This window comes from Bidens hawaiensis, unplaced genomic scaffold, assembly GCF_021521415.1.
Source record: "Bidens hawaiensis isolate Kalapana, Puna unplaced genomic scaffold, B.hawaiensis_p1.1 tig00011171_1, whole genome shotgun sequence".
Classification (NCBI taxonomy): Eukaryota; Viridiplantae; Streptophyta; class Magnoliopsida; order Asterales; family Asteraceae; genus Bidens; species Bidens hawaiensis.
This window is the reverse complement of record NW_027491865.1, coordinates 788701-814510: the sequence shown is the minus strand read 5'-3', so window position 1 is coordinate 814510 and position 25810 is coordinate 788701. Positions and strand designations below refer to the sequence as shown.

General features: G+C 35.1%; 4 protein-coding genes across 4 annotated transcripts in view; 2 read left to right on the top strand and 2 right to left on the bottom strand.

Annotated features, from left to right (window-relative positions):
- Nucleotides 1-25810, bottom strand: part of LOC143537324 (B3 domain-containing protein At5g42700-like) — a 94868-nt gene that overhangs the window by 64579 nt on the left and 4479 nt on the right. The gene's annotated exons all lie outside the window — the stretch shown is intronic.
- Nucleotides 340-3216, top strand: LOC143537299 (serine carboxypeptidase 1-like). The gene is made up of 8 exons (XM_077031095.1): nt 340-898; nt 987-1094; nt 1270-1544; nt 1640-1879; nt 1956-2074; nt 2170-2265; nt 2517-2622; nt 2716-3216. Exons 1-8 carry the CDS (start codon nt 547-549, stop codon nt 2857-2859), a joined length of 1440 nt encoding a protein of 479 aa, XP_076887210.1. The 5' UTR covers nt 340-546; the 3' UTR covers nt 2860-3216.
- On the top strand, nt 6844-7879 carry LOC143537298 (uncharacterized). Its single transcript, XM_077031094.1, has one exon. It carries the CDS (start codon nt 6920-6922, stop codon nt 7736-7738), a length of 819 nt encoding a protein of 272 aa, XP_076887209.1. The 5' UTR covers nt 6844-6919; the 3' UTR covers nt 7739-7879.
- LOC143537322 (pentatricopeptide repeat-containing protein At5g39710-like) lies at nt 22680-25221 on the bottom strand. The gene has a single exon (XM_077031115.1). The coding sequence runs from the start codon at nt 25210-25212 to the stop codon at nt 22924-22926; it is 2289 nt and encodes a 762-aa protein (XP_076887230.1). The 5' UTR covers nt 25213-25221; the 3' UTR covers nt 22680-22923.

Below are 25810 nucleotides of genomic sequence, written 5' to 3'. Positions count from 1 at the left end.
TGGTCCTGCGGATCCAGTTGGTTTCTGCGCAGACGTCCCTTTTTAAGGTGAGTCTTGCGGGTCCAACTGGGCTCTGCTGGGACCTACCTCTTCAACAACCCGTCAATCTCTTTTGATAGACAGGTTGTTAGGGCCATGTTAGTTTTACATGCTTTTAAGTTGTTGGGTTAAAATATATGTTTTTGGTACACAAAAATATGAATTATAGTAAAATTATTTTCAACCCATCAAACGATAACTTGCCAGCTCATTGTGACATCTAGAACCCATGGATATGCATTTGAACTACATTGAATATTTAACCTTTTCTTCCAAAGCAATTTAATATGAAAGATATTAATTATGCATAACGTTAAACTTTTTCTATTTATTTGAATTGTCACAATCACTTGAAATCTTAGAAGTCACATGATACACTCCGGTCAAACATTATGTGTTTCGTCATTAGATAACATCAAGAATCCTTTATAACATGAATTTTAGCACATTTAAATTAACATCAAATACAAGTGTTCTTACTCAAGTATAAACAATCTAACATCAACTATGAAGACCGCTTTAGTGTTTTCAATTCAATTCGCTATTTTGATCTTGGTTCAGTGTGTTAGAAATCACTTTGACCATTTTTCGGAATTCCAAGAATTTCAACATCTTAAACAAACGTACGAAAGTCCAGATTTATCCACTGCAGACTTTGTTGTTCATGTAAGCTCACAACACGGGTTGAAGGAGAATGACAAGATTTCAAGGTTACCAGGACAACCAAAAAGCTTCAAACTTAACCAATATTCGGGTTATGTAACAGTTGATCCACATAATGGCAGAGCTCTGTTTTACTATTTTTCAGAGTCAAAACACGAATCTTCTGAAAAACCTCTTGTGCTATGGCTTAACGGAGGTACGAAAAATCCAATCATTAATATATTTTTTATATATCTTTAACTTCATATAATTTTATTTCTCATTAACTACTAAAATTATTATAGGACCCGGATGTTCTTCAATCGGTGGTGGAACAATGATGGAAGTTGGCCCATTTCGAGTTAATAAAGATGGTAAAACTCTATCGATTAACATAAACTCTTGGATTAAAGGTAACTTATTTGTCCTTGTTATTCAAAATTTCATTGTATATTTGTTTTTTTTTTAAATAATGTAAACAACATATTAAATCAATAGAGTTTAAAACTATTGTTTCTACATTATTGTAACAATCAATTATTACCGAAAACTTTTCAAACTTGCAATTTGTAACGAAAACAATTGCAGAGGCTAATATGCTATTCTTGGAATCTCCTGCTGGCGTCGGATTTTCGTACTCCAACAAATCCTCCGACTATGAAACACCAGGTGATGTACAAACAACGAAAGATTCATATACATTTTTAATCAATTGGTTGGAGAGGTTTCCTGAATACAAAACTAGAGATATTTACATCACCGGAGAAAGTTACGCTGGCCATTACATACCTCAACTCGCACAATTAATCCTTAGAAGCAACGGGAACGATAATAACACCATTATCAACCTCAAAGGGATTATGGTAAGCATGTTAAATATAATATAAAGATTTTTAAAAACCAATGTTTGTAACATATATTATAAACTTACGAGTGTAAATTTGGTGTTTTTTTTAAGATTGGAAATGCGCTTATTGATTATGAAACTCAACAAAAGGGAAAACATGATTTTTTGTGGTTTCGTTCGATGGTTTCTGATGAAATCCATGATGGGATCGTTAAGAATTGTGACTTTTCGTGGAATTCGGTATTGTCGGATATATGTAAAGCTTATATTCACGAGGAGGATTACCTCGTCTGGAATGTCTTTCCTTTCGAGATTTATGCTCCCTTATGTTTGAATGGAACATCTACAAAGGTAACTTAACTTTATGTTATAGTCTATTGTTTTAGTAAAATTCTTTGGAACATATTTGAGACTGAAATTTTTGTAGACGGTAGGTTTTGATCCATGCACACAAGACTATATTGAAAGTTACTTGAACATCCCTGAAGTCCAAAAGGCGCTCCATGCGAATCTCACTAGCCTCCCGGGGCATTGGGAAGATTGCAAGTAAGAACCTTTTGTCGAATTTCAAGTTAATACAATGTTTTGAAAAGTGTTTGCAGACCGGAAAAGGTTCTTACGAGTTTTTTTTCTTTATGTAGTGATGGCATATTTAAAAAGTGGGCCGACCAACCATTTACTATGTTACCAACCATTCAACGATTGATGGAGAGTGGCATTCGTTTTTGGATTTACAGGTAAGTAGCCATAATATACAAAGATTTTCATATCAAATATATTGTTACATAATTGTTACATGTGTTTATATCATATTACATGTAAAAATGACATGATAATTAATTCCTTAATTAGTTGTCATGTCAAACATGTGACAAATTTTTAGTTGAATGAAATATTTGTCGTTTGACTGGAAACAATAAAAAAAAAGAAATATGCTATTATTTTTTTACATGTGTTTTAATATATATGATCATCCTATAAAATGCAGTGGGGATACTGATAGTAGAGTGGCCGTGACAACAACCCAATATGCAATAAAAAAATTGAAAACTACGACTAAGACAGCATGGTACCCATGGTACTTGAATGGCGAGGTTAGAAACTAATACTTACAACTTCCTTCATATAGTATAAGCATTGTGTTTAGTTTGTTTATTTGCTTATATTTACTGTTTTGCTATCCTTAGGTCGGTGGGTATGCGGTTGAATATGAAAACTTAATATTTCTGACCATTAGAGGAGCTGGACATTTTGTACCAAGCTATCAGCCCAAACGTGCTCTAGCAGTTTTCTCATCTTTTTTAAATGGAAAGCCTCCAGCGTCTATGTAATTTTGCTTCTAGTTTCGTGCTCACAAAAGTAATGCGAGTGTGATGTTGATTTACTCTCGATGTGTTGTTAAACTTAATTCGCGAATATGAACGAAATTCCAATATATTAGCCTGTTAGTGTTGCCAAATGCATGTTATTGTTTTATTAAACCAAAATAAGTGCTTGTAAATTTAATAAGATCTAATAACATTACACTATTAAACCAAAATCAAAAAAAAATAATATAAGTAAAAAAGTGAGTGAAAGCATGAGCACCAGCCATAATCACAAAGGAGAATGAGTACATTCATGAGTAAAGGTGTAAAGGTCATTTCAAAAGTTATTGTTGTAACCATGTCTTATGGATCTTGCTTCAAAGAGTCCTAATGACACCTAATTGAATCCAATGATACAACTCAAAATTCATACGTCATAAAAAACTTAAATTCTTTGTTAAATTTTTGAATAAAATCGTGTTTGTGGTATTTATCTCTTGATAATTTATATATTTTTATTGGACAATACAAATTAATTGATATATTATAAAATATTTTATTGGACAGTTAAAAATTGATCTACTATAATATTTTTAATTGGATAAAAAGAAATTGATATATTATAATACTAGTTTTATCCCCCGTATTACGGGGGTTGTTTTATATTATTTGTTTTTAATATTTATTTATTTTTTGAATTTTTATCTTTTTTATTGTATGAAAGTTAATAATATATTTATGGTTTGATGATAAATTGTTTCACAAATAAATAAGATATTATAACCCGGTTTAAAAGCTATATGGGTTTGATGAGACCAAAAACCCGTTTATTTTTTTTTACTACAAATTGGTTTTGTAATTATAAATAATATATATATATATTTTTAAATAAATCATATATTAATTTTTAGTTTTTATCCCCCGTATTACGGGGGTTGTTTTATATTATTTGTTTTTAGTATTTATATATTTTTTCAATTTTAATTTTATTTATTGTATGTAAGTTAAGAATATACTTATGCTTTGATGATAAAAGGTTTCACAAATAAATGTGATGTTATAACCCAGTTTAAAAGCTATATGAGTTTGGTGAGACTCAAGACCCGTTTGTTTTTTTACCATAAAATTGTTTTTTATTTATAATAATATATTTTAAAAAAATCATATATTAATTTTTTATATATTCCTATTTTATAGGATTTTTACATCAAATACTTGGTGAGATTAGTTTTTTAATTTAATGAGATGTTATAACCCGTTTAAGAAATATATGGGTTTGATAAGACCCATACCCATGAATTCGGGTCAATGCATGAAGCCTCCATTTAAAAAATCAAGCAAATCTGGTGACTCGAAAAAAGAGGAGAGCGACCACATCATGACACCTAGGATTTTTGGGTTTTCGTTTATATATATTATATATTTTTATTGGACAATAGAAAAGTAGGTACATTTAAACAAAAGCTTTTAAGCAATCTAAAACACTTGCATTTAAATCAAAGCTTTTAAGCTATCTAAAGAAAATAACAATTATATTAAGTTCAATTGTACATCATTCATGATAGAAAAAAATAAAGGGATAATAAGTATAAATATCATTTCAAAATATTATATGAATTTATTGTATATTCATATAATATACAATCTTATTTTATCATACTGTTAAAGCAATACAAGGTTTCAACTTTTAAATGGTATTCTACTAGCATGTCCATTTCTAACTCATTATTTTCTATTTATATAATTTTCACATGTTATTTTAAACATTAACTCCTAATTGAAGAAGTTTTCAAAATAAATGGTTATAATCATCATTTATTGAGTAATAGAGATAATTAATTGTTTTCATTGTTATTTTTTTTTAATTTTGAGACTTTGTTATTTTATTCTTTTTGGATTTTGAGAAATTATTTATGAACGTTTGGATTGAATGTGTGGATGTTTGGATTGAAATGGTGGTTTAAGTCACGAGGTTTGAATTATATCGTTGTTTTATTAAACGCGTGGTTTACTAAAAATTATAAGTATATCTCATTGTTATATTCATATTTTTAGCATTATTTTATGTTGTGTACTTAAATGTTTGATAATTTCAATTAAAATTGATTTTTATAACACACAACTTATTTTACAATACTATATGTTTACGTTTCATAGTTTACAACATATGACTTCAGCAGATGATGAAGTTTCTATTAATATGTCTTTTTTTCATGGTATAAATTAGAAATACGTGGCATAACTTAAAATTATGTTTTAAATTGCTACTTTTCGCTATTGGTTTTTGTATGCTGTATTCTTTTTATTAAAACAACAATATGAAACCTTATAATAATAATAATAATGGTAGATTATCTGACGTTTACAATTCATTAAAATGTATATAAGACACACACACACACACACACATATATATGTATATATGTGAAGTTTTATATATTTTTCGTCCGTGTATAACACGGGATCTAACATTGTTTTTTTATCAATGTATCAGCGTGTCTAGGTCCTTATAACACTGTGTTCTCGAGTTTCATTTGACTGAGGAAAGGGAAGGAAAATGAGAGATGAAAAAAATATGTTGTGTTCCTGAGTTTCATTTAAGAAAGAAAAATGAAGTAAAATTTAAAGAGGTGTTCCCGAGTTTCATTAAAAGAAAGAAAAAGATGGGAAGAAAGAGAAAATGATGAGTAAAATAAAAGAATTTGTGTCTTTCCAAATTGAAAAGATTTGAAAGGAAAATTTGAAGAGAAAAAAGAGGTATCAAAAGAAAAAATAAGAAGAGAAAACTTTATTTTCTTTACTTTCTTTTCATAAATGAACTCAGGAACATAACGTAAAGGTAAAATCTAATGTCAAGAATCAATGACTATTGTTTTTTTATTTTTAACTTATCAGAAAACATTGATAAAACCTTTAAAAAAATCATTTAAAATACATCAGCCAATAAATCACTTTATGAATCGACCAAATATTTGCCACCAAACATATACCAAGTTAGTTATTCAACCAATCACCTCAACTTAAAGAATGTCGGATCTACAACTCAACAAGACACGTATGGGTAACAATTTTTTCTCAAAGAATCACAATCGCATGAAGGATGAAACTAACACAACTATGCAACTATAAACTCTTAAACCGTTCGATTTTGATGACGTGGCGGTCTTAGAATATTATTATATAATATAATTAAGGAGTTTGGTGCCGCAAAGTCCTGATTGAGTCACTTTGCGGCACCCTATTGATGGTATGTATATTTTTTGCTTTGTTTTAGTTTCGGCCGTAATGAACGTAATGAAAACCTACCGAATGTTAATTTTGTTTTTGTTCTTTTATTATTTTTTTAGTTACGGTGCCGTGCCGAACGCGACGGAAACCGATCGAATTCCTGTAGAATCACCACGTTTTGTTTTAGTTCTAGTACCATAACGAAAAGCGACTGAATGTTGATTTTTGTTTTTTTAGGTTTGGCAACGTAACAAACATGACGAAAACCGACTGCGACCCGATGTTTTTTATTTTTTTTAAATCTGGTATCGTAACGAACATGACGAAAACCGACTAAATTCGCATGGACTCAACCGCCTTAACGGCCAGAATTGATAACGGTTGGGTTTTACAAATGATCGAGTTTTACCGGCCGACGTCACGCCATTGGTCCACCCTAATTTTTATAATTTTTTTGTTTTGTTTTTTCTTAGTTTTGATACAATAACGCACGTAACTGAAACCGACCGAATTCGCGTCGACTTACCGTATCATTGCTTGTGTTTTACCGCCGATCATGTTTTACCGACCTGCCCGGCACGTTGCGTCGAGGTAAACACTAGTTTCAAACATTTTAGAATCTTTCAATCCATTCCATGTTCTAAATATATCAAAATCCTATATAACGTAGTTGGTGGTTTAGGTATTTCCATATAATAATAATAATAATAATAATAATAATAATTCAAAAAGAAAAAAAAAAGTATATCTTTTCACACCATAGATGAAGGTCCACTTGTTAATTAGTTCTTTCCATAATTCTACAGATTCACCTGTGAAACCTTTCACCAAATACTCATTGATCACTTCTCCTCTCATGGAAGTACAAGTAATCCCACCGTCACCAGCCGGGGACTTCAACTTCGACAGCACCACGACCACTCCCTACGCGACCGCCCCGTCTAGTCCCCAGTCCACCATCCCCTTCACCTGGGAAGAAAAACCCGGAATCCCCAAACAAGAATACCCCGAACACGAAATAGACACAGATTTCGCGTTCGGGTACCTTGAACGCCACTCTATCTCTGCAGCCGATGAGCTCTTCGACTGCGGCAAAATAAAACCCTTAAAACCACCCCCACGTTTGCATGTCTCAAACGATTCACATTTACATTCACCCAAATCACCGAAATCGCCTAAATCGCCTAAATTACGCTTATCTCCCCGAATTAAACACAAGGATTTTGATCCTTTCTCTGAGGCATTAAAACAAACCTCTTCTGACCAACCACACATTTCACAACCCGAAGATAATTACACTCGGGGACGAATTCGATCAACGAACAACACCCGACACAAGGTTTCTAGATCATTATCTCCATTTAGAATCTCGGATATTTTAAATAACCGGAGAACAAGCAAAGATCATGAAGCATCTAACTTAACGTGGTATAATAAGTGGAACTTGAAGAACTTGTTATTGTTTCGAAGTGCGAGTGAGGGTAGTGCGACTACGAGGAAGAAGAACCAGTCGTTTAGCTTTAGAAGCAGCGACGGTGGTGGTGGTGGTGATTCGGTGAAGAATCAGTCGAGTTTGCCGTACAAATCTGGGTTGATGGGTTGCCTAAGGTTTAATCAAAATGCTGGGAGTGTTCATGAGATATCTCGTGGGATTAATTCGGTTATGAAACGATGAATCTGGTGAAGATTCTAGTATCAGGTTTGTTGTTACATACATACGGAGTGGTATAATTAGATTGTGTGTTTTTTAATCATGGTAATTATGTTTGTACAATGTGAATTGATTAAAGATTTGTAAAATAATAGTCTTATCTTGCAGAAAACCCATTATGCTTCTTGGATTTTTTTAATTTTTAATTTTTATTTTCGACCGCTAAACAAACATGATATTTTTGTACATATGGGCTGTTTGGTAAGTTCTTAATGATTATATTAAAAGGCTACTTCTAAATAGATTAGATGTAGCTCGTGTTTGATTACACATTTTATTAACCTGATGAGCCTCTTAATGATTATCACTCAATTCAGCACTATATTATCACTCAATTAGCATTGTTTGGGTAGAGGTCAGACTAAGGGAGTAAACGGTGAGCTTCTAAAACCTGTTTATTTGCTTTTTAAAAAGTTTTAATGCTTTAATTTGAAGCTTTTGAATACACTTTATCAAATACATTTTGCTATTCAAAAGGCAAATAAACTGGATTTAAAAGCTCACACAAACATGAAACACCCCCTAAACTTGCTTAGGCTTAGCGAGTTTGTCGATCAATTTAGCAGTTTTAATTTATTATTTTCTAAATTATGACTTTGTATTAAAACGTTGAAAATAGTGAATATGATTAATGAATATAACACACCTTCATAGTTACACATTATAAAAATATAAAATAATCAAATGGATTAACTACTAGCTCGACATCTAACAAAAAGTTTTAATCCGCTAGTCATACTAAAACAGACTAAAATCGAACCGTATTAATTTCAAATAAGTTGAACTGGTTGATTTGTTCTGATTTAAATGGTTTGGTTGACTAAAATGATTTACCAACTCGAATTTTCTTTGGAGGCCGGAACAAGTTATGCGTGTGTGAACATTCGATATGAAAACCACATGTTGTGTGTAAACGTTGAACAGCGACCCATCTTGTTTTGTTTGTGTTTTTTCCATTGGATGGTCAATGTTTATTCCACAACGTTGATAGGGACCACGATATTAGACCATGTGTAGTCATAACATTCCACATCCAGGTATTATGCGTCACGTGGCGCCCGGTCAGAGTTATGGTTTTTTACAAAACAGGCTGTAGTCATAACTCTCCACCCCAGGCATTATGCGCCACGTGGCGCCCAGTCACTTTTACACCTTTTGTTTTTTTAAAAATTTTTAATAACAATAATCAAATAACAATAATATTTTATTAAATAAATATTACATGAAAAAAAAAAAAACTATTCGTCGTTGTCGTCGTCGTCGTCTTCGCCCTCTTCGTCGTCGTCCTCGTCCTCGTCGTCTTCGTCGTCTTCATCGTCTTCATCATCGTCTACATTGTTGCCCTCGTTTTGATCATCGTTTTCACCAGGCAGAGGTCGATACATCCAAAGATGTTGGACCAAATCCTCCTTTAGTTCCTTATGTATCTCTCTTGACCGCACGGAATCCAAGTTTTTCAGTCGTTGCTCCATACTTGCCGGAGTCCGTGGTGGATCCGGGTCCGGTATGAAAGTTGGACATATTGCTCTTCCCTCGTCCTCGATGATCATGTTATGCATTATGATACTCGCATACATAGCACATCTCATTCTTTCTAAAGACCACAGACGACAAGGATTTTTAACATAATGTCATCGTTGTTGAAGAACACCAAAACACCTCTCGATATCCTTTCTTGCAGACTCTTGCACTTTTTTAAAATACTGTCTTTTTTCATCCATCGGGTCTCTGAATGTTTTAACGATTATCGCGAACTCTGGATATATTCCATCACCTAGAGAGTACCCATGATGGTAGAAGTTATCGTTAGCCCAAAACAAAGCGACGGGAACGGTCCCAGATATGTAACTCTCTATCACAGGAGACTGCTCTAAGACGGTTATGTCATTGTTGGAACCGGGAACACCAAAGAATGCCGACCAAATCAAAAGGTCGTATGAAGCAATCGCTTGAAGACTGACCGTTGGTCCCTTTTGGTCACCTCGTGTGAATTGACCTCGCCATGCAGTTGGACAATTAGCCCATTCCCAATGCATGCAATCTACACTCCCTATCATGCCAGGGAAACCATGCACCCTTGTATGTGTCTCGTAAAGACGTTGTAGATCGTTAACGTTGGGCTCTCTCAGATAATGTGGTCCATATAGTTTCAATATTCCTATATTTTACAAAACTTTTATAAAATAAATGATCACATTAAACAAGTGATAAACTATTGAAAAAAAATAAAACGTATCGTAACAAAAATACTCCAAGGTGTCCCGAGTTGTTTTTTCGGCCATCTTTTAATACTCGTCGTTGATGTCGGTCGTGTTTCCGTAGGCGAGCACGCGTACGGCTGACGTAACCTTCTGAATAGCCGTGAATCCTAGCGTCCCTCAAGCGTCAAGCTTTTGCTGAAAGTAATCAAACTCACGCTCCAAATCATTGGTGATGCGCATAAATAAATTTTTAGACATCTGAAAACGACGCCTAAAGGTCTTCGGGTTCTTGTATCTCGGGGAGTCGCAGAAGTAATCCGCCATCAACCGGTTGTTGGCTTCGGCACGATCTCGTTCGATATATGCTCTTTTTGAAACGGGGGGTGGAGAGCTAATCGCACTCGTAACGGAAGTCATATACTTTGTCGCGGGCATAATCGCACTCGTAACCGCCTGTTCCTCCTGCACGTCCTCGGCTTGTTGGTCGGGCCCGAAAAATTGTTCATATATAGATGGAGGATCCATATATAGTGATTTTTTATAGAGTTGAAAGAGAATTTTTATAGAATTGTAGAGTTGAAAGAGAATTTTTATATATTTGATGAGTTTTGATTGAGAATTAGTTGGTTTAATATATAAAGAAATATATTTTTTTTATTCTCCAACGGTAACATGCAACGGTCACCTCTTGATTTTTGTGCCCTTTTCACGCGTTTTACATACAACGCTTTAATAAAAACACACAAAACGCAAGGGGTGGCGATATACCCACTGCGTTTTCACCCACAACGCAGGCCACAACGTGACCAGTATAAATGGTCTTACAAAACCATCTTCCATGTATTTGGATTTATATATGTGATAATAAAAGTCGTAAGGAATATATATTATTGGGTATATTACATAGTTTTACATATGGATTAGTTAAATATTTCAAAGAGTTAAAAAAAAAAAAAAAAACCTATTGTATAAAGTATTCATGACTTTCTTCTCTAATTTTATCATTTATATAGTAAAGTGTTATTTTTGTAACTGAAATCTGATAAAATATATCTGTTTGTTTATTGCTACTACATACAAATATCAACGTAAACTGATTTTTTACCTTTTTAACTTTTTAATGAATTTTTTTTTGGTAAAATATTTCATTTATTTTTTTAATATGAGTTTTGTAATGATTTTTACTCGTAATATTTAAATAAATATGAACACATAGTTATGTTTAATTAACTGTTTTGTCAACATTCCAACATTCTGATATAATCTTTTAAAAAAGTTATTTTTGAGTATCATAAATGACTTACGCACATGTTTGAATATGTAATTTCAGTGAAATATAATTATAAATCTCGACTATCCGACAATAATAGATGATTGCTTTGAAATCGTTTATAGATTTGTGTTTAAAATATTTTTTTAAAAATGTTGAGCGAAAGGTGATAGTGAGTGATTAGTATTTCCATGCCATGATAACGTACATTTTTCACCGTGTAACGGTAATGCACCAAACTAATATCGGCCTAACAACATTGATACCGGTATTGTTACCCTATAACCGTTACTATATCTAATTTGTGTTTTCTCTTATTTTTTTCTCAGAATTTTCGTACCATTCTCAAATGTCAACCCTAGTTTCTATTATCTATTTTTTTTAATTATTTGTTTCCGTGGTGATTGGTGTGGAGGACAGGGTCCTAACTTCTAACCCCGTCAACGTACGTCAACGAGTCAACTCACTTCTCTATGATTATACACTTTCGTTACCATCACCGACGTCGGATGGTCATTAATGCTGACATTAATTTTAACACGTCCTAACAGCAATCATCCAAATTTGGCTAGCCAACTTGTTCTAAGTTTGTGGAATAAGACATTTTCAAATTTCAACTACTCAACTTGATAATTTAACTATATTATCATTAAAAAAACTAACCTTTGAATTAAACGGGTAATATTGAGGTTTGAATCTTTATTTTGTTTAATTAAATATGTTAACTCGTCAACTTGTTTAAGTAGATACGTCGATCTACTAACTTGTGTAGCATATTTTTTACAACTCACAAACCCAATTAGCTCGTTTAGATATGTGGGTGTCTGAGCTATACGATTTTAGGCGTGTTCTGAATATGGTTGGGTTTATAATTTATAACAATTAACACAAATAAGCATATGATAATCGCTGAGGTTGAGCAATTCAACCACCAACTCGACACGCTTGACACCTTTATGATCGTAGGACCTTTAAACCCACTCTAGTCCCGTTCATGTAAATCTTACATTTCGGGATGTCAAATTAGCTTTGATCAGCAAGCCTTTACTAGAAGTAAATTGTTTTGTGCATATTACAAAATGCTATTGATATCACTTCAAACTATTAATCGAAAAGAAAAAAAAATCTCAAAATGTATTTTTTTATAGAGATAGATTTCGTTTATGTCTCATAAATCAAGTGTTTGAAAAATGTCCCCTTCATACACGTCGTTGCCGCCGTTTTTCCTACTCGCCCGACGTGTTTGTCCTCTAATCAAATAATGTCAGCCAGCCCCAAACAGGTCGTCTCATATGAGTTTGATGAACAAAGACGTTGTTCAGATGAGGTTGTAAACAAGTCGTCTAGACGAGTTATATGAACAAACAGGTCACCCCAATGAATTTTGTTGAACAAATAAGTCATCTCTTGAGTTATTGATAACAAGTGACTCCTGCTTATTGGTCATACCAACGCTTTATCCTGCCTTAAAAACACGTTGCCTACGTGTTTGAGAAGACAATGTGGAACTCTTGATTTGTGGGAGTCTCTCTCAATAAAAAGGATATTTTAAAGATTTTTCTTAAAAAGATATGTTGATAAACAAGTAAAATAAAGGAGAGGAAAGCATTGTTTTATACGGTGCCACGTAATTATTATAGTCGATACTAAAGAGAAAGTGCTACAAAACCATTCTCCATGTCCATAGCTTTTTACATATTTTTTAATGGAAAAAACTTTTGTGACTTTTGATACATATAATTACAACCTAGTAACGTTAAGTCTGCTCATCAAAAAACATATTCCCTTTACGTGTGTAACAATAAACCCAAAAGGATGAAAACTTCCACCAAGTACTTGCTTCAACTAAGATTTAACCATTTTGATATATACATTTTTACATATACCAAGTTGTAATAAATACTTCTTGTAGTGTTTGAAATGGAAAATTTTCATTGTTTTAAGAGGTGCCCATAGTGGTCGGACTTGCCCAGACCACTACATCGCCACTACCCCTTTTCTCTTCCTCCCTCGCCAATGGTGAAGCTTGGACTAAGACACCGGGGGAGCCGGACTCAAAATGTATACACAAAATCACAAACGAGGGAGGGGGGCTCAAATTTCCGGGTGAAAACGGCTAGATTTACACTATGTATAAAAATTTTCAGTCGAAAACGGGTAAATTTACACTACTTCGCAAAAAACAGTGGGGGCAGGACCACCCCGGGCCCTTAGTAAATTTCACCTATGCCCCTCGCACCACTCCCCGATGTCGTCTACACCGCCAGACCTACCTCTCTCTCTCTCTCTCTCTCTCTCTCTCTCTCTCTCTCTCTCTCTCTCTCTCTCTCTCTCTCCAAGTGGGATATATACTAACGAGGGGAAAGAGCACCGTGATGGATGCTCTAACTTCTGATCTCTAGTCTTTGATATGAAAGAACTATGTCAACCACGACACAAAAATTAGGTCTTTTGATTAAACATGGTACGAGAGCAAGTAACTAAAGATACCTTCGATTAATAAACGTCTATTGTTTAAGTTTTAAAAACATGTCATACAACTCTTTTTCCACCTTTTAACCCTTACCACTTAATTAAATACAATCAATTGCCTACATTTGCTTAAAGAAACCTTTGGTACATGACCCTAACCATATATAAAAGTAGGGGTGTGCGTGGTGCGGTTCGGTACGGTTTTAGACTAAAACCGAACCAAAAACCAAACTTTCGGTTTTATGATTTTTTAAAACCTGTTAAAATTAAACAAATATTCATCGGAAGATTTTGTTTTAATGATTATGGTTAAGATGTTATGGTTATTTTGGTTCGGTTCGGTTTTTTCGGTTCTTAACAAAATACAAAACCTAACCAAAACCAATATTTCGGTTTTTGCTAAAGTTCAAAACCGAACCACCGGTTTCTATTTCGGTTTGGTTTTTTCGGTTCGGTTTTTTTGGTTTTATTGGTTTATGTTCGGTTTTTTTCGGTTTTGTGCACAGCCCTATATAAAAGATACAAACTCAAAGCCCTCCACAAACTTAACTACAAGCCATTCATTTCTATACCTTTTTTTCCTTTCTATTTTATAGATCCTAGAAGAATATACAATTAAAAAAAAAGGTGAAGGTGCCCATCAATCGTTAAAGAAGACAGACCCACACGATATATGTGCATTATTGTGCTTGCTTTTACCTCTTTACTCCTATTTATTTTTCCTCACGTTATAAAATTTATACACTTGGTTACTTATGTTAGAAACTTACATAACAAAATTTATAAAATTAGTAGTATCTTATACTCTACAAGTGGGAGAAAACGTACAAATGATTGTTTGACGGAAAGGGTCCAGCCAGGGGATATTAAAATGTCTGGGCCGATTTATTTGACCAAATAAGTCAAACAATTGGACTTGTAAACCAGGCCCCTACCCATCCTTTACCTTTTGATAATGGATCTCAATGTCAGTTGCTGCATGATCCTGATGTAAATGCACCCACACAATAATATAGTTTTCTGACTTATGGTTCTCTTTGATAAGATTAAGACAGTTAATATAAATTTTAATAGCTATGTGAATCAAATAAATGATTCCATTTTACAAATCTCTTAAGAGCATAGTGACATTATATTTTGATGGAATCAAAGACCGTTTCAGTGCCGGCTTTGAAAAGAGGAGACGGCTCCCGGCCAGATTACCCCGATAGGGTAGGCCTGAACTTAAAAAAAGTTATATATATAATTCTGAAAAAAATATGTATTTTTAATTTTATAACCCAATTACCCAATTCATTTAAGTTCATTTTTATAAAAAAATTAAATAAATTTACACAACCCAAATCATAATTCAATAAGCCAATTTAAAATTTTAATTGTTAAAACCCAATAAGAAAACCATTTTATAAGTCGCCTTTGCCCGAATATTCTTTAAAGATTCCCGGAGACGGCATTGCATACTATAAGTCTATAAGTTTGCATTTGTCTAAGTTGTTTAAACATATGAGAATGAGAATGTCATGCTTACTAAGTTCTTTTCACATTAGTACTACTTATTAAATTACTAGTTTTATCAGTAACATCCAAATGTAGAGCCATCATCTGTCTCTTCACTGCTTGTTATAGCACCTAACGACACTGCATTATAATCCCTGGCCTTTTGAAAAGTTGATAGGTCCTTTTGATAACTACACTTGCTTTCTGCCAATAGTTTTATTAAAATAAATTATATATAGGAATATGCAGATATTGTAGCCAACATACTGCTAAGTACAATATAATGTCACAGATAGTAAATTAAGTATATCAATGTTGTACATGAACAAATTATAAACCACTGTAATTGTTGGAACTTGGAACCACTATAATTAGAGGATAATAAGAGGTGGACAGTAGGCATTGATTGTGAACTATGAAGTCTTACATAACACATTAATCTAGTATTCAAGTAATAATTACATTGCATATTTGCATTTGAGTTTATTGGAGCTTAATTTTCGCATTATCATCTTATATTCATTTTACCAAATCAAACAATTTGTGGGTTGAAACACTACATTTAGGGTTACAAACAAGATGAGCTGCTCGCAAGCTACTCGAGATCGGCTCGTTCAAAAGCTCAATCGAGCCCGAGCCTAAATGTAAGCTCGTTTAATAAACGAGCCCGGGCCCGGGATTCACTTATCGAATTCGAGCTGGCTCACGAGCTTAAGGCTCGCCTGTCATTTATATAATTTTTTAAAACATATATTTAATATTTATTAATTAATATATAAATATAATTATAATTATATAAAAAATAATTGATAAATAGTAAATGAGCCGAGCTCGAGCTTAAAAATCTACTTACGAGCTGAGCTCGAGCTTTGAAAATAGAGTTCGAAATGAACCGAGCTCAAGCTCTGTGTAAGTTAAACGAGCCGAGCTCGGCTCATTTGCACCCGTATTTATTTACATCGCAACTTAGATGACTCCATCTTGCAACCATGATTTAAAATTGAATAAATAAACAAGATTATGTTTACGATTACCTGAAATCGATGAATATACCAACCAGAGACGGTGTAGCGCAATCATATAAAAACATCAAAGCAATACCCTACAATGATTAAAAATGTCATATTGTTCGAAACTACCAAACAAAAAAAAACTGCAACTACAAAATGCATAAGATTAACCCTTTCACCGCCTCCCGAACTCGCTTAATTACCCGCACCCATCATAGCTTTCAGTATATCCATCCGTATATGATGAGGACAAGTAAATAATGCCCTTGCCTCTGCTTGATGAGCCGCCAAATAAATCAAAGCCTTGGGTATATCATCGGATTCTAAACCCATCTGCTCCAATTCTTTATAAATTTCCTCACCTGTATACTCGCGATGACAAATTTTATCAAGTACTTTATTGCCTTCTAGAATAGCATTAGTCACACTGTCAAGGCAATTCATAAGCTTCGAGATAAGTGCTTCGTCTTCTTGTTCAAGCTTTCTTTTCTTACTTTTATGTTTCGTCACGTTTGAAGATTGCTCGGATGAAGAAGGCGTGATAATCACACCTTGAATATCGTCATCATCATTTGAAAGGTCGTGTGATATCTCTTCTTGTACATATCTTCGTTGTAATTTAGCACGTTTTTTGGTAGTCAGTCTGCGGCGTGCAATGAAAGCCACCAATAAGCAAACCAGGTTAGCTGCTTGCAATTGTCCGGCTCGCACAACAAGAATTGTCTGGAGTAGCTGGTTATTCATGGTAACTTTACTAGCTGTTGAGAAGTATTAGTTAATTAGAAAACAAGACATATAAGAAGAAACTATTAGCTGATTAAGATACCAATATTCCTATTTCCTTTGTACAAATAGGCTTGTAAATGAACCGTTCACGAACATAACTGAACAAAGATAAACGAACAAAAATGAATACAAGCAAACAAATAGATGATTCATCCAAAGTTTCAACCAAAAATGAACATTAACGAACGACCGAAACATGTGTTCATGTTTGTTCATGCCCGTTTGTTTGTTAAATGCATGAAAATAAACAAACTTCCCGCCAAACGGATCACAAATAGTTCACTGAACGTTCGGTTGGTTTACCGGCAATCTAGGGTTGTACGGGCGCACGAGTGAAAATATAATAAAGTATGTTTCACTAAATAATAGCAAGCAACAACAGGTGGTAAATCTATCATACTCATGAAGTGACAATGGTAAGCCTACACTGCTCCTTAATATACAAGATTACAGTTTCAGTAAAAAGTTATGTATCCTATTATCCTTAACCCATTATCACAGTCAATAGTAGATAGATCTAACTGAGAACATAAAAGAAAAGAAACCAGCAATCGGCGATTTTACCTCAAGAAACCGGAAAAAACTTGCGTTGATAATCGAGAAAAACCGAATGGGTTAATTTAACTTAACTTCATCTATCCGATAATAACTGAATTGTATATATTGCCCATTTGCCCTCTCACTATATACATAAACCCCTTTTCTCACTTTTACTTTTTTCTACTTGCATTACGGAGAAAACAATTAACAAGATACTTTTAACTTTTAATTATAAAGGGGGTGTTTGGCCTGGCTTTTATCTTTTAGTTTATGCTTATATTTTTAAAGTAGCTTATAGCTTATTTTCTATTATTTGATAAGCTCTTTTTAAGTGTTTGGATTAGCTTATATTCTACAAGTTGATTATACTACTTAATAATTTGTTAAATCCATCATTCTTTAATTTGTTTTAGTAATAAGTTGCTTCAATATTATTAATCCATAATCATTTGAAGACAAATGGGTAATTTACCCCCTTAAACAAATAAGCTAGAAAACCATCTTCAAATAAGCTTATTCAAATTAGCTTATAAACATAAGCTAAAAAATCTAAACCAAACACCACATTAAGCTTATTTTATAAAGAAAAGCTAAAAAAGTTATAAGCTTTACTAAAAAAGCTAGGCCAAACACCCCCTATAAAAATAAAGTTAATTGGAAATAAACAATCTTACATTTTTGTGTATTCGCTAATGACTATCCAGTCTTTAAAATTATCTATCAACGATCCAATTGTTTTACTATTTTTTTCTCAATGGACCTCCGTTAAAAAACAATTAACGTTGTTAGTTTTTTTTTTGAATTTCAAATCGATGTTTCAGGGCTTTTGATCGGGAGAAGAATACGAGTCAACTGTTGTAAATGAAGTAAAACTTACCTCGAAACGGTGATCCAATTCCATTTATAAAACAATCGAATACCATATGTGCAATTTAAACTAGTTTTGACTACATTTGTCTTATGGGCTGTTTTGTTCATTCAGATCTGGATGATTCAGATCTAAATGAGCATCTGTTCTATTCAGCAACTACATGAGTCTGAATGATTCAGACCCAAATTTTAATCATTCAGGTGTTTTTTTAGTATAGAACAAAACAGTCTGAAGTCTGAATGAATCATATGGTTTCATTCAGATGTAAACAAACAACTCTTATTCCTATTCAAATTTTAATTAATATGTAGATTCCAATTCCAATTCTAAAACAATCTGTAAACCAAACGTCACTTAACTGATACTCCATCCGTCTCATTAAAGGTGTCTGTATTACCTTTTTTATTTGTTTCGTTACAAAAGTACACTCTCAAATTTTATTAACCAGTTTTCAAATTTACCATTAACACATACAACTAGTATTAATAAATAAACATTGTATTTTTCAAACTATAACAATTTTAACGAGACGGAGGTGGAGGTAGTAATTTACATACCCACAAAAACCACGAGGACCAAACTTATACATTCACCGTATTCATAACCACTCTCCACCACTCACCGGCGATCAAATTAGGGTTTCAACTTTCAACATTCAACACCCAATGGATCAATCCTTCCTAATCATGCTCTCCAACCTCCTCCACCTCCAAAACCACCTGGACCCCACCACCTCCTTACTCTCCGACACCACCACCACCACCACCCCATCCTCCCTCCTAACCACCACCTCCGCCGCCCCACTCCTATTCTTCACCATCGCCTCCGTCCTCTCCTTCATCTCCACCGCCCGCAAACCCCGTCGCACCCCATCACCACCACCCTCACCATCCACCACCTCCCAATACTCCGTCGCAGCCTTCCGTGCACTCTCCACCGAACGCATCTGGCACATGGAAGCTCCATTACGTGACGCCCAGTGGCGCTCATTGTACGGCCTATCTTTCCCTGTATTCACCACAATTGTTGATAAATTAAAACCCTATATTGCCCAATCCAACCTCTCCTTACCTTCCGATTACGCCGTTGCCATGGTTTTATCCCGTCTCTCCCTCGGGCTATCCGCGAAAACCGTAGCGAAACGATACGCTCTTGAACCGTACCTTGTTTCGAAAATTACTAATATGGTTACGAGACTGTTGTCGACTAAATTGTACCCCGAGTTTATTAAGATACCCGCCGGGAGACGGAGGCTGCACGAGACCACGGCTGCGTTTGCCGAGATCACGTCGCTTCCGAATATATGTGGTGCGATTCATAACACGCATATTCGTCTGCATAGTTTGCCGTCGGGTGTGACGAATCCGAATGTTTATATGAATGGGTACGGGTTTAAGTCGATTCAGCTTCAAGTGGTGGCGGATTGTAAGAAAATTTTTTGGGATGTGTGTGTGAAGGCGCCGGGTGCGTTTGATGACGTGTCGCATTTTCGGGATAGTTTGCTTTATAATAAGTTGATTTCCGGGGATATTGTGTGGGAGAAGGTGGTGAATGTGAAGGGGCAACCGGTGAGGCCGTATATCGTTGGGGACTGGGTTTATCCGTTGCTGTCGTTTTTGTTGACGCCGTTTTCGTGGAACCGGACGGGGAACCCGGCGCAGAATACGTTTGATGAGGGGTTGATGAAAGGGAGGAAGGTGGTGGAGGAGGCGATTGGGTTGTTGAAGGGTCGGTGGAGGATTTTGCAGGATATGAACGTGGGGTTGAATCACGCGCCGCAGACGATTGTGGCGTGTTGTGTGTTGCATAATTTGTGTCAGATTGCTAGAGAGCCGGAGCCGGAGTTGTGGAGGGAGCCAGAGGAGAGGGGGCCGGTGCCGAGGGTGTTGGAGAGTGAGAAGAGTTATTATTATTTTGGTGAGAGTTTGAGGCAGGTGTTGGCTGATGATTTGTACCAGAGGCTTTCTTCGAGATGATGGTTGGTGGTTCTTGTTTAAGGTTGGTCTTGTCTTTTGGTTTTGTTTTTTTACTAATATTGTTGTAACTTTGTTCTAGGATGATTAAAGCTTTTGGTGGTAATAAGTAGTGTGTATGTGAACTGGTTGGTATATGATCTGTAGTTAAAAGCTAACTCAATTTCTGAATGCATAGAAGATGTTTTGCAGTCATATGTTGTGTCATGTTTGATCTCTTTTGCACTTGATGTTGAAGTTGAACTGCCCCTAGCCATAACTGTAAGTTTATGTTTTGAACTGATTGGTTCGGTTAGTTTTTTGTTTTGTTCAGTTGTATGTTAATTGTATAGAACTGTTTGGTTAACCCGCCACCGGGCTTGATTTGGATTGGCTTAATGTGGTTAAATTTGGTAAAGAATTGTGTTTGGGAAATGTAAAAGGCTTCAACAAATTTAATCGAAAACCGATTAAACCGAACTGATCTACCCGTTTGAGACTTGGGTCAGTGGTATTAATCGGATTTGGTTAAACTCGACGGGCCTGGTGTCATTTCATTGTTCACATCATGTTTTCTGCTAACTAAAATATAAGCAGCAGCAGTGAAACGTACAAGCAGTGCAAGATGACAATTAATTTGCAGTGTGCAAATGGTTCTAGCTCACGCATAAAGCAACATTTAGTAATTTGACACCAGTAAAACGAAAACCCCCGTCTGAACAAACCACATTCCTTGCAAAACCAACCTGATCCCGCACGGCGCACGCTAACCGAGTATACTTCGAATTTAGGGTTCTCAATTCAAGAATTGTGGAAACTGCATACACAGATTGGGCCAAGCAATATATATCATAATATCAGTTCTCAATTCCGTGTGAATCTTTCTTCTGGATATAAAACTGAAAGAATTCTTCAAGAAAACCAAATTCAAGCCTGGCCGGATAGCAAATCGAACCTGTAATTGCCCTGGGTATCGAGTATATTGATCCTGTAGTCTACGCCTCTGTTAATTGCAGATGCTCGCTATATTGGTTTGAATTCTGATTTGTTTCGGTCAACTAAAAAATCAACAGGTATCAAATTCGCTGAGAGAGAGCCGCCTGTTACGAAGAGTCACTTCATATGATAACTGATTGGTTGGGAAATAAGAAAGGGTTTTTTCAATTCTGAAAGATTATATTTATCATAACATGAAATTACAATGGGGGATATATGCAATTTAGTTTTGGGTTGAGTAAATATGCCGTTAGTAAAGTTTAAAAGTAGATTATATGCAATTCTCCCAAATTATGCAATCAATAACTTTTTTGTTTAAACATGTCAAAATAAACTGATGTCAGGAATAGTTGTTATTCTAAGACCATGTATAGTCATAAAATGTATAGTCATAAAGCCTCACGCTCAGCCATTATACGACATGTGGCGCCCACTCAGAGTTATGGTTTTATACGAAAACAGGGTGTAGTCATAAAGCCCCACCCCAGGCGTTATGCGCCACGTGGCGCCCAGTCACCATTAATTGTTTTTGTTTTTTTAAAAATAATAATTCATTTAAATAATAGATATAAAATTTAAAAACTACATTAAAATTAAAAAAAATACATTAAACGGATGTAGAAGTTTTAAAATTCATTCTTATATCAACTTTGGCATATGGCATCTCATTCATAAATACATTTTGTTTCAAATTTTTTCTATATACAAACCATAGGGACTAAACATATGAAGGTTTCAATCATATCAACACCCAAAATAATAAAATACAAAAATAGCAATCAATTTCCTTCTATCTAGCACACCAAAACCGTAGCTCTATCTCACCTCCACATCTCCTCCGGTTTATGGCGGATCTCAGCCAGATCACATCCTAATCACCTCGAACACGTATGACGGCGACGGCGGCGGATCTGGATCTTGTGCGACGGATCCGGCATGTAATGGACTGTGCGACGGGCGGATCTGGATCTTGTTCAATACCCATCAGTTGTTCAGCAAAATTAACGGTCAAATATGTTTGAAATTCGTGCCATTCAAGCGTTTTGTAGAAAACGCCGGAAAGGCCGCGCAAAAAGCTCCATTACGGGTGGTCTAAAAAAATGATCAAAAATGTGATTTACAAGACAAACCTATAAAATTTCTAGCATGACAGCATTTCTACTTGAAGGCTTGAACATTCTGAAATATCAGAGAATAAAATCATAATAAACCAAAGCTAGTTATTCAGAATAACTGTTACAAGATCATTAAATTATAAATAATCATACAATTTATATACAAACCTTCTGTTAGTATCATCAAAAGGGTCTCACACTCCACTTAGTATCTAAGACTGATCAATACATCGTATAGCTCGTGGCTGTCAGATCACCCAACGGCTCGTTAACATGTTAAGAACTCAGGCTGATTAAGTTTGAGCTCACTGGCCCGAGCCAAGTTCAAGTTGAAGGTAGCTCACTCATAAAACTCGAGTTGGTTTGACTCGAGTAAGTCACCCATTGGCTCGCTTAACAAATTTGCGTTTTTCATTGTATGTTAAAGATGACACATTAATCATGATAACTGAGCATATTCAGTTCTCCCACTGTTTGGAAGAAGCCCATCCTTGGCCATTTCAGAAAGAATCTTGAACACTGCATCCATGTTCCCTTGTTTATGGTTTATCTCAACAAGCGCTTTCGCCACCTCAGCGTCCGTAACCTCACAACTTCTCAACACATTTTCTATAACCTCACTCGACTCCACAATCATTTCACCTTTCACAAGCTCTTTCACCAACGCAATGACCGTTGCAGTATGAGGTATAAACCCATGACTCACCATCTTTTTATAAAAATCAAAAGATTTCCTCAAGTTCCCACCTTTACAATGACCATGTATCATAACATTATAAACAGCTTCATTGTGCACTTGTTTTCTTTGAAGCATTTTATCAAACACCTTATCCGCTTCACTCATCAAACCTTTCATACAGAACCCTTTTATAAGAGCTACAACACTTTTCATTTCCATGTTACCACAATTCTCTATTAGAGTATTGTAGGTCACATCATCCGGAACCGCATTATCATAATACAACTTGAAAAGAATCTGTTTTGCTTCATGTGTTCGTGCTTGCTTACTAAGCCCGTTAATCAACACACTGTAAGTCACAACATCGGGTAGCAGGCCTTTATTAATCATTTCATCATGCAGCTGTAACGCGCTTTTTGTATCTCCTTCTACACAATAAGCGTTTATTAAAGCCGTGTATGTACATTCATCGGGTGGTAAACCTAATCCCAACATTTCTTGGAACAAATCACAAGCTTCGGTTAGTTTCCGCTGAACACAAAGACCTTTAATTAGTGATGAATATGTAACATGATCGGGTTGAACACCTTCTTTGACCATTTGGCGTTTCATTTCAAAGGCTTTATCGAGTTCTTGATTTCTACAAAAACCGGTTATGATTGTACTATAGCTTACAACGTCCGGGGATAATCCGATTTTACTAATATCATCAAGAACGCGTAACGCATCTTCCATCTTCCCGTCTATTGTGTGCCCATGAATCAAAGCGTTATAAGTCACGATAGATGGTAATAACCCGTTCTTTTTCATTTCATCCAACAACTTATAAGCTTCTTCCATGAACCCCTGTTGGGAGAACCCGTCAATCAATGTTGTATAAGTTCTAGCATTCGGAAACAACTTCCTTACACGCATTTGTTCTAAAAACCCCATAGCCCGGTGCAGGTTTCTAGCTTTACACATACTATTAATCAAAGAAGTATAAGTAATAACATTTGGAGACAACCCATTACTCGTCATCTCATCATGCAAAATGAGTGCTTGATGGAAATTACCTTCTTTACAGTACCCATTCACAAGTGTATTATACGTCACTTCATCAGGAACAATTCTCTTCCGCTTCATCTCTTCAAGAACCCGACCCGTTTCTTTCATCTTCCCTTCTCGACCCAGCCCGTTAAGTATAACATTATACGAAATCACATTCGGCTCCAAATCCCTCTTGGACATTTTATCAAACACCTTGAGCGCATCATCAAGTTTGCTCAATTTACAATAAGCATTAATTAACGTGTTATACGTAACAACATTCGGCAAACAACCATTCGTTTGCATCTTATCAAAGAACTCCAAACCCTTCTCCAACTCATTAACCGCACAAAACCCGCGAATTAATATATTATAAGTAAACACATTTGGCGAAACACCAGTGTTAATCATATGCATATACATTTCTTCAACTAATTTAATCGGCTCGTTCAACCTGATAACCGCATCGAGAACCGCGTTATACGAAAGCACACCGGGCATAAACCCATGGGATTTAGCTAAATGAATTGTATTCAATCCCCTTTTAACCAATTTCAAATTGGAATATGATTTCACCAACAAATCGATAACCGAAGAGCTCGAATTACAATCAAAGTACGTGTCTTTAATCAAATTGAACACCATATCTCCGGTTTCATCGTCCTGGGTTTTAACGGCTACGTCTTCGGCAATGGACTGGGCTGTTTTGTAAAGCTTGAATCTTGTGAGAATGTGGATTGATTGGCAGCTGCATTTGAGGTCGAAAAATGGGTGTTTTCGAGCCCAATTGATGAATGATAGGATTAGGGTTTTGTCGAATTGGGAGTGGTGGAGTAAATAGGAAGCTGATTGAGGGGTGAATTGGGAAGATAGAGGGTTTAGGTTGTGTGTGTGGTGGCGTTTGAGGATGGAGATGGCTTTTCCGACGAGATTGACATCAGGCGGCGATGGTGACGGTGGTGGAAAGGAGGTGACGGTGGAAAAGTGTAGGTTTTTCCGGTAGGGTTTAAGGGTTTTCATTTGAGAGAAAATAAACAAGGGTGGCTGTCAACGTGAGTAGATACCGCATAAACTATTCGTTTATATTGTTATCGTTGTAACGGTGACGGATCTAGAAATTTATGTAAGTGAAGTCGTAGGAGAGAAAAATAGGTCGGGTCAAAACAAAATGTTTAAGGCACTCATGGTCTGGGGCCAAGGCATGCAAAACTCGGCCAAGGCAAGCCATAGGTTCACTTAGCTGGATAAGAAGAGGAGGTATGATTTATTTTATAATTGTTAATTTACTTCAAAAGTATTTATTATAATCTTTCCTTAAGCATTTTTACAAAAATTTGATTTCTCAAAACTCGATTAATCCTTATTAAAACTAAATGATTTATAATTGGAAACTTAACAAACCTAAGAAAATAAATAAAGACTTCATGTCTTTTATAAATTTAGAGACATACACATATGTCTTACATGATGGTTGGACAACTTTTTAAATTTGAAGACATATACACATGTCTTACAAAAAATTAATAAACAAAGAGTTGTTGAACAACTTTCATACAATTGAAGACTTATCCATGTCTTTCACAAAGACATATACACATGTCTTACAAAAAAATTAATA

Coding starts and splice junctions, on each gene's coding strand:
- LOC143537299 (XM_077031095.1), top strand. CDS start 547: ATGAAGACCGCTTTAGTGTTTTCAATTCAATTCGCTATTTTGATCTTG. Junction 1,545..1,639: donor TCAACCTCAAAGGGATTATG/GTAAGCATGTTA, acceptor GTTTTTTTTAAG/ATTGGAAATGCGCTTATTGA. Junction 2,266..2,516: donor ATTCGTTTTTGGATTTACAG/GTAAGTAGCCAT, acceptor TATAAAATGCAG/TGGGGATACTGATAGTAGAG.
- LOC143537298 (XM_077031094.1), top strand. CDS start 6,920: ATGGAAGTACAAGTAATCCCACCGTCACCAGCCGGGGACTTCAACTTC.
- LOC143537322 (XM_077031115.1), bottom strand. CDS start 25,212: ATGAAAACCCTTAAACCCTACCGGAAAAACCTACACTTTTCCACCGTC.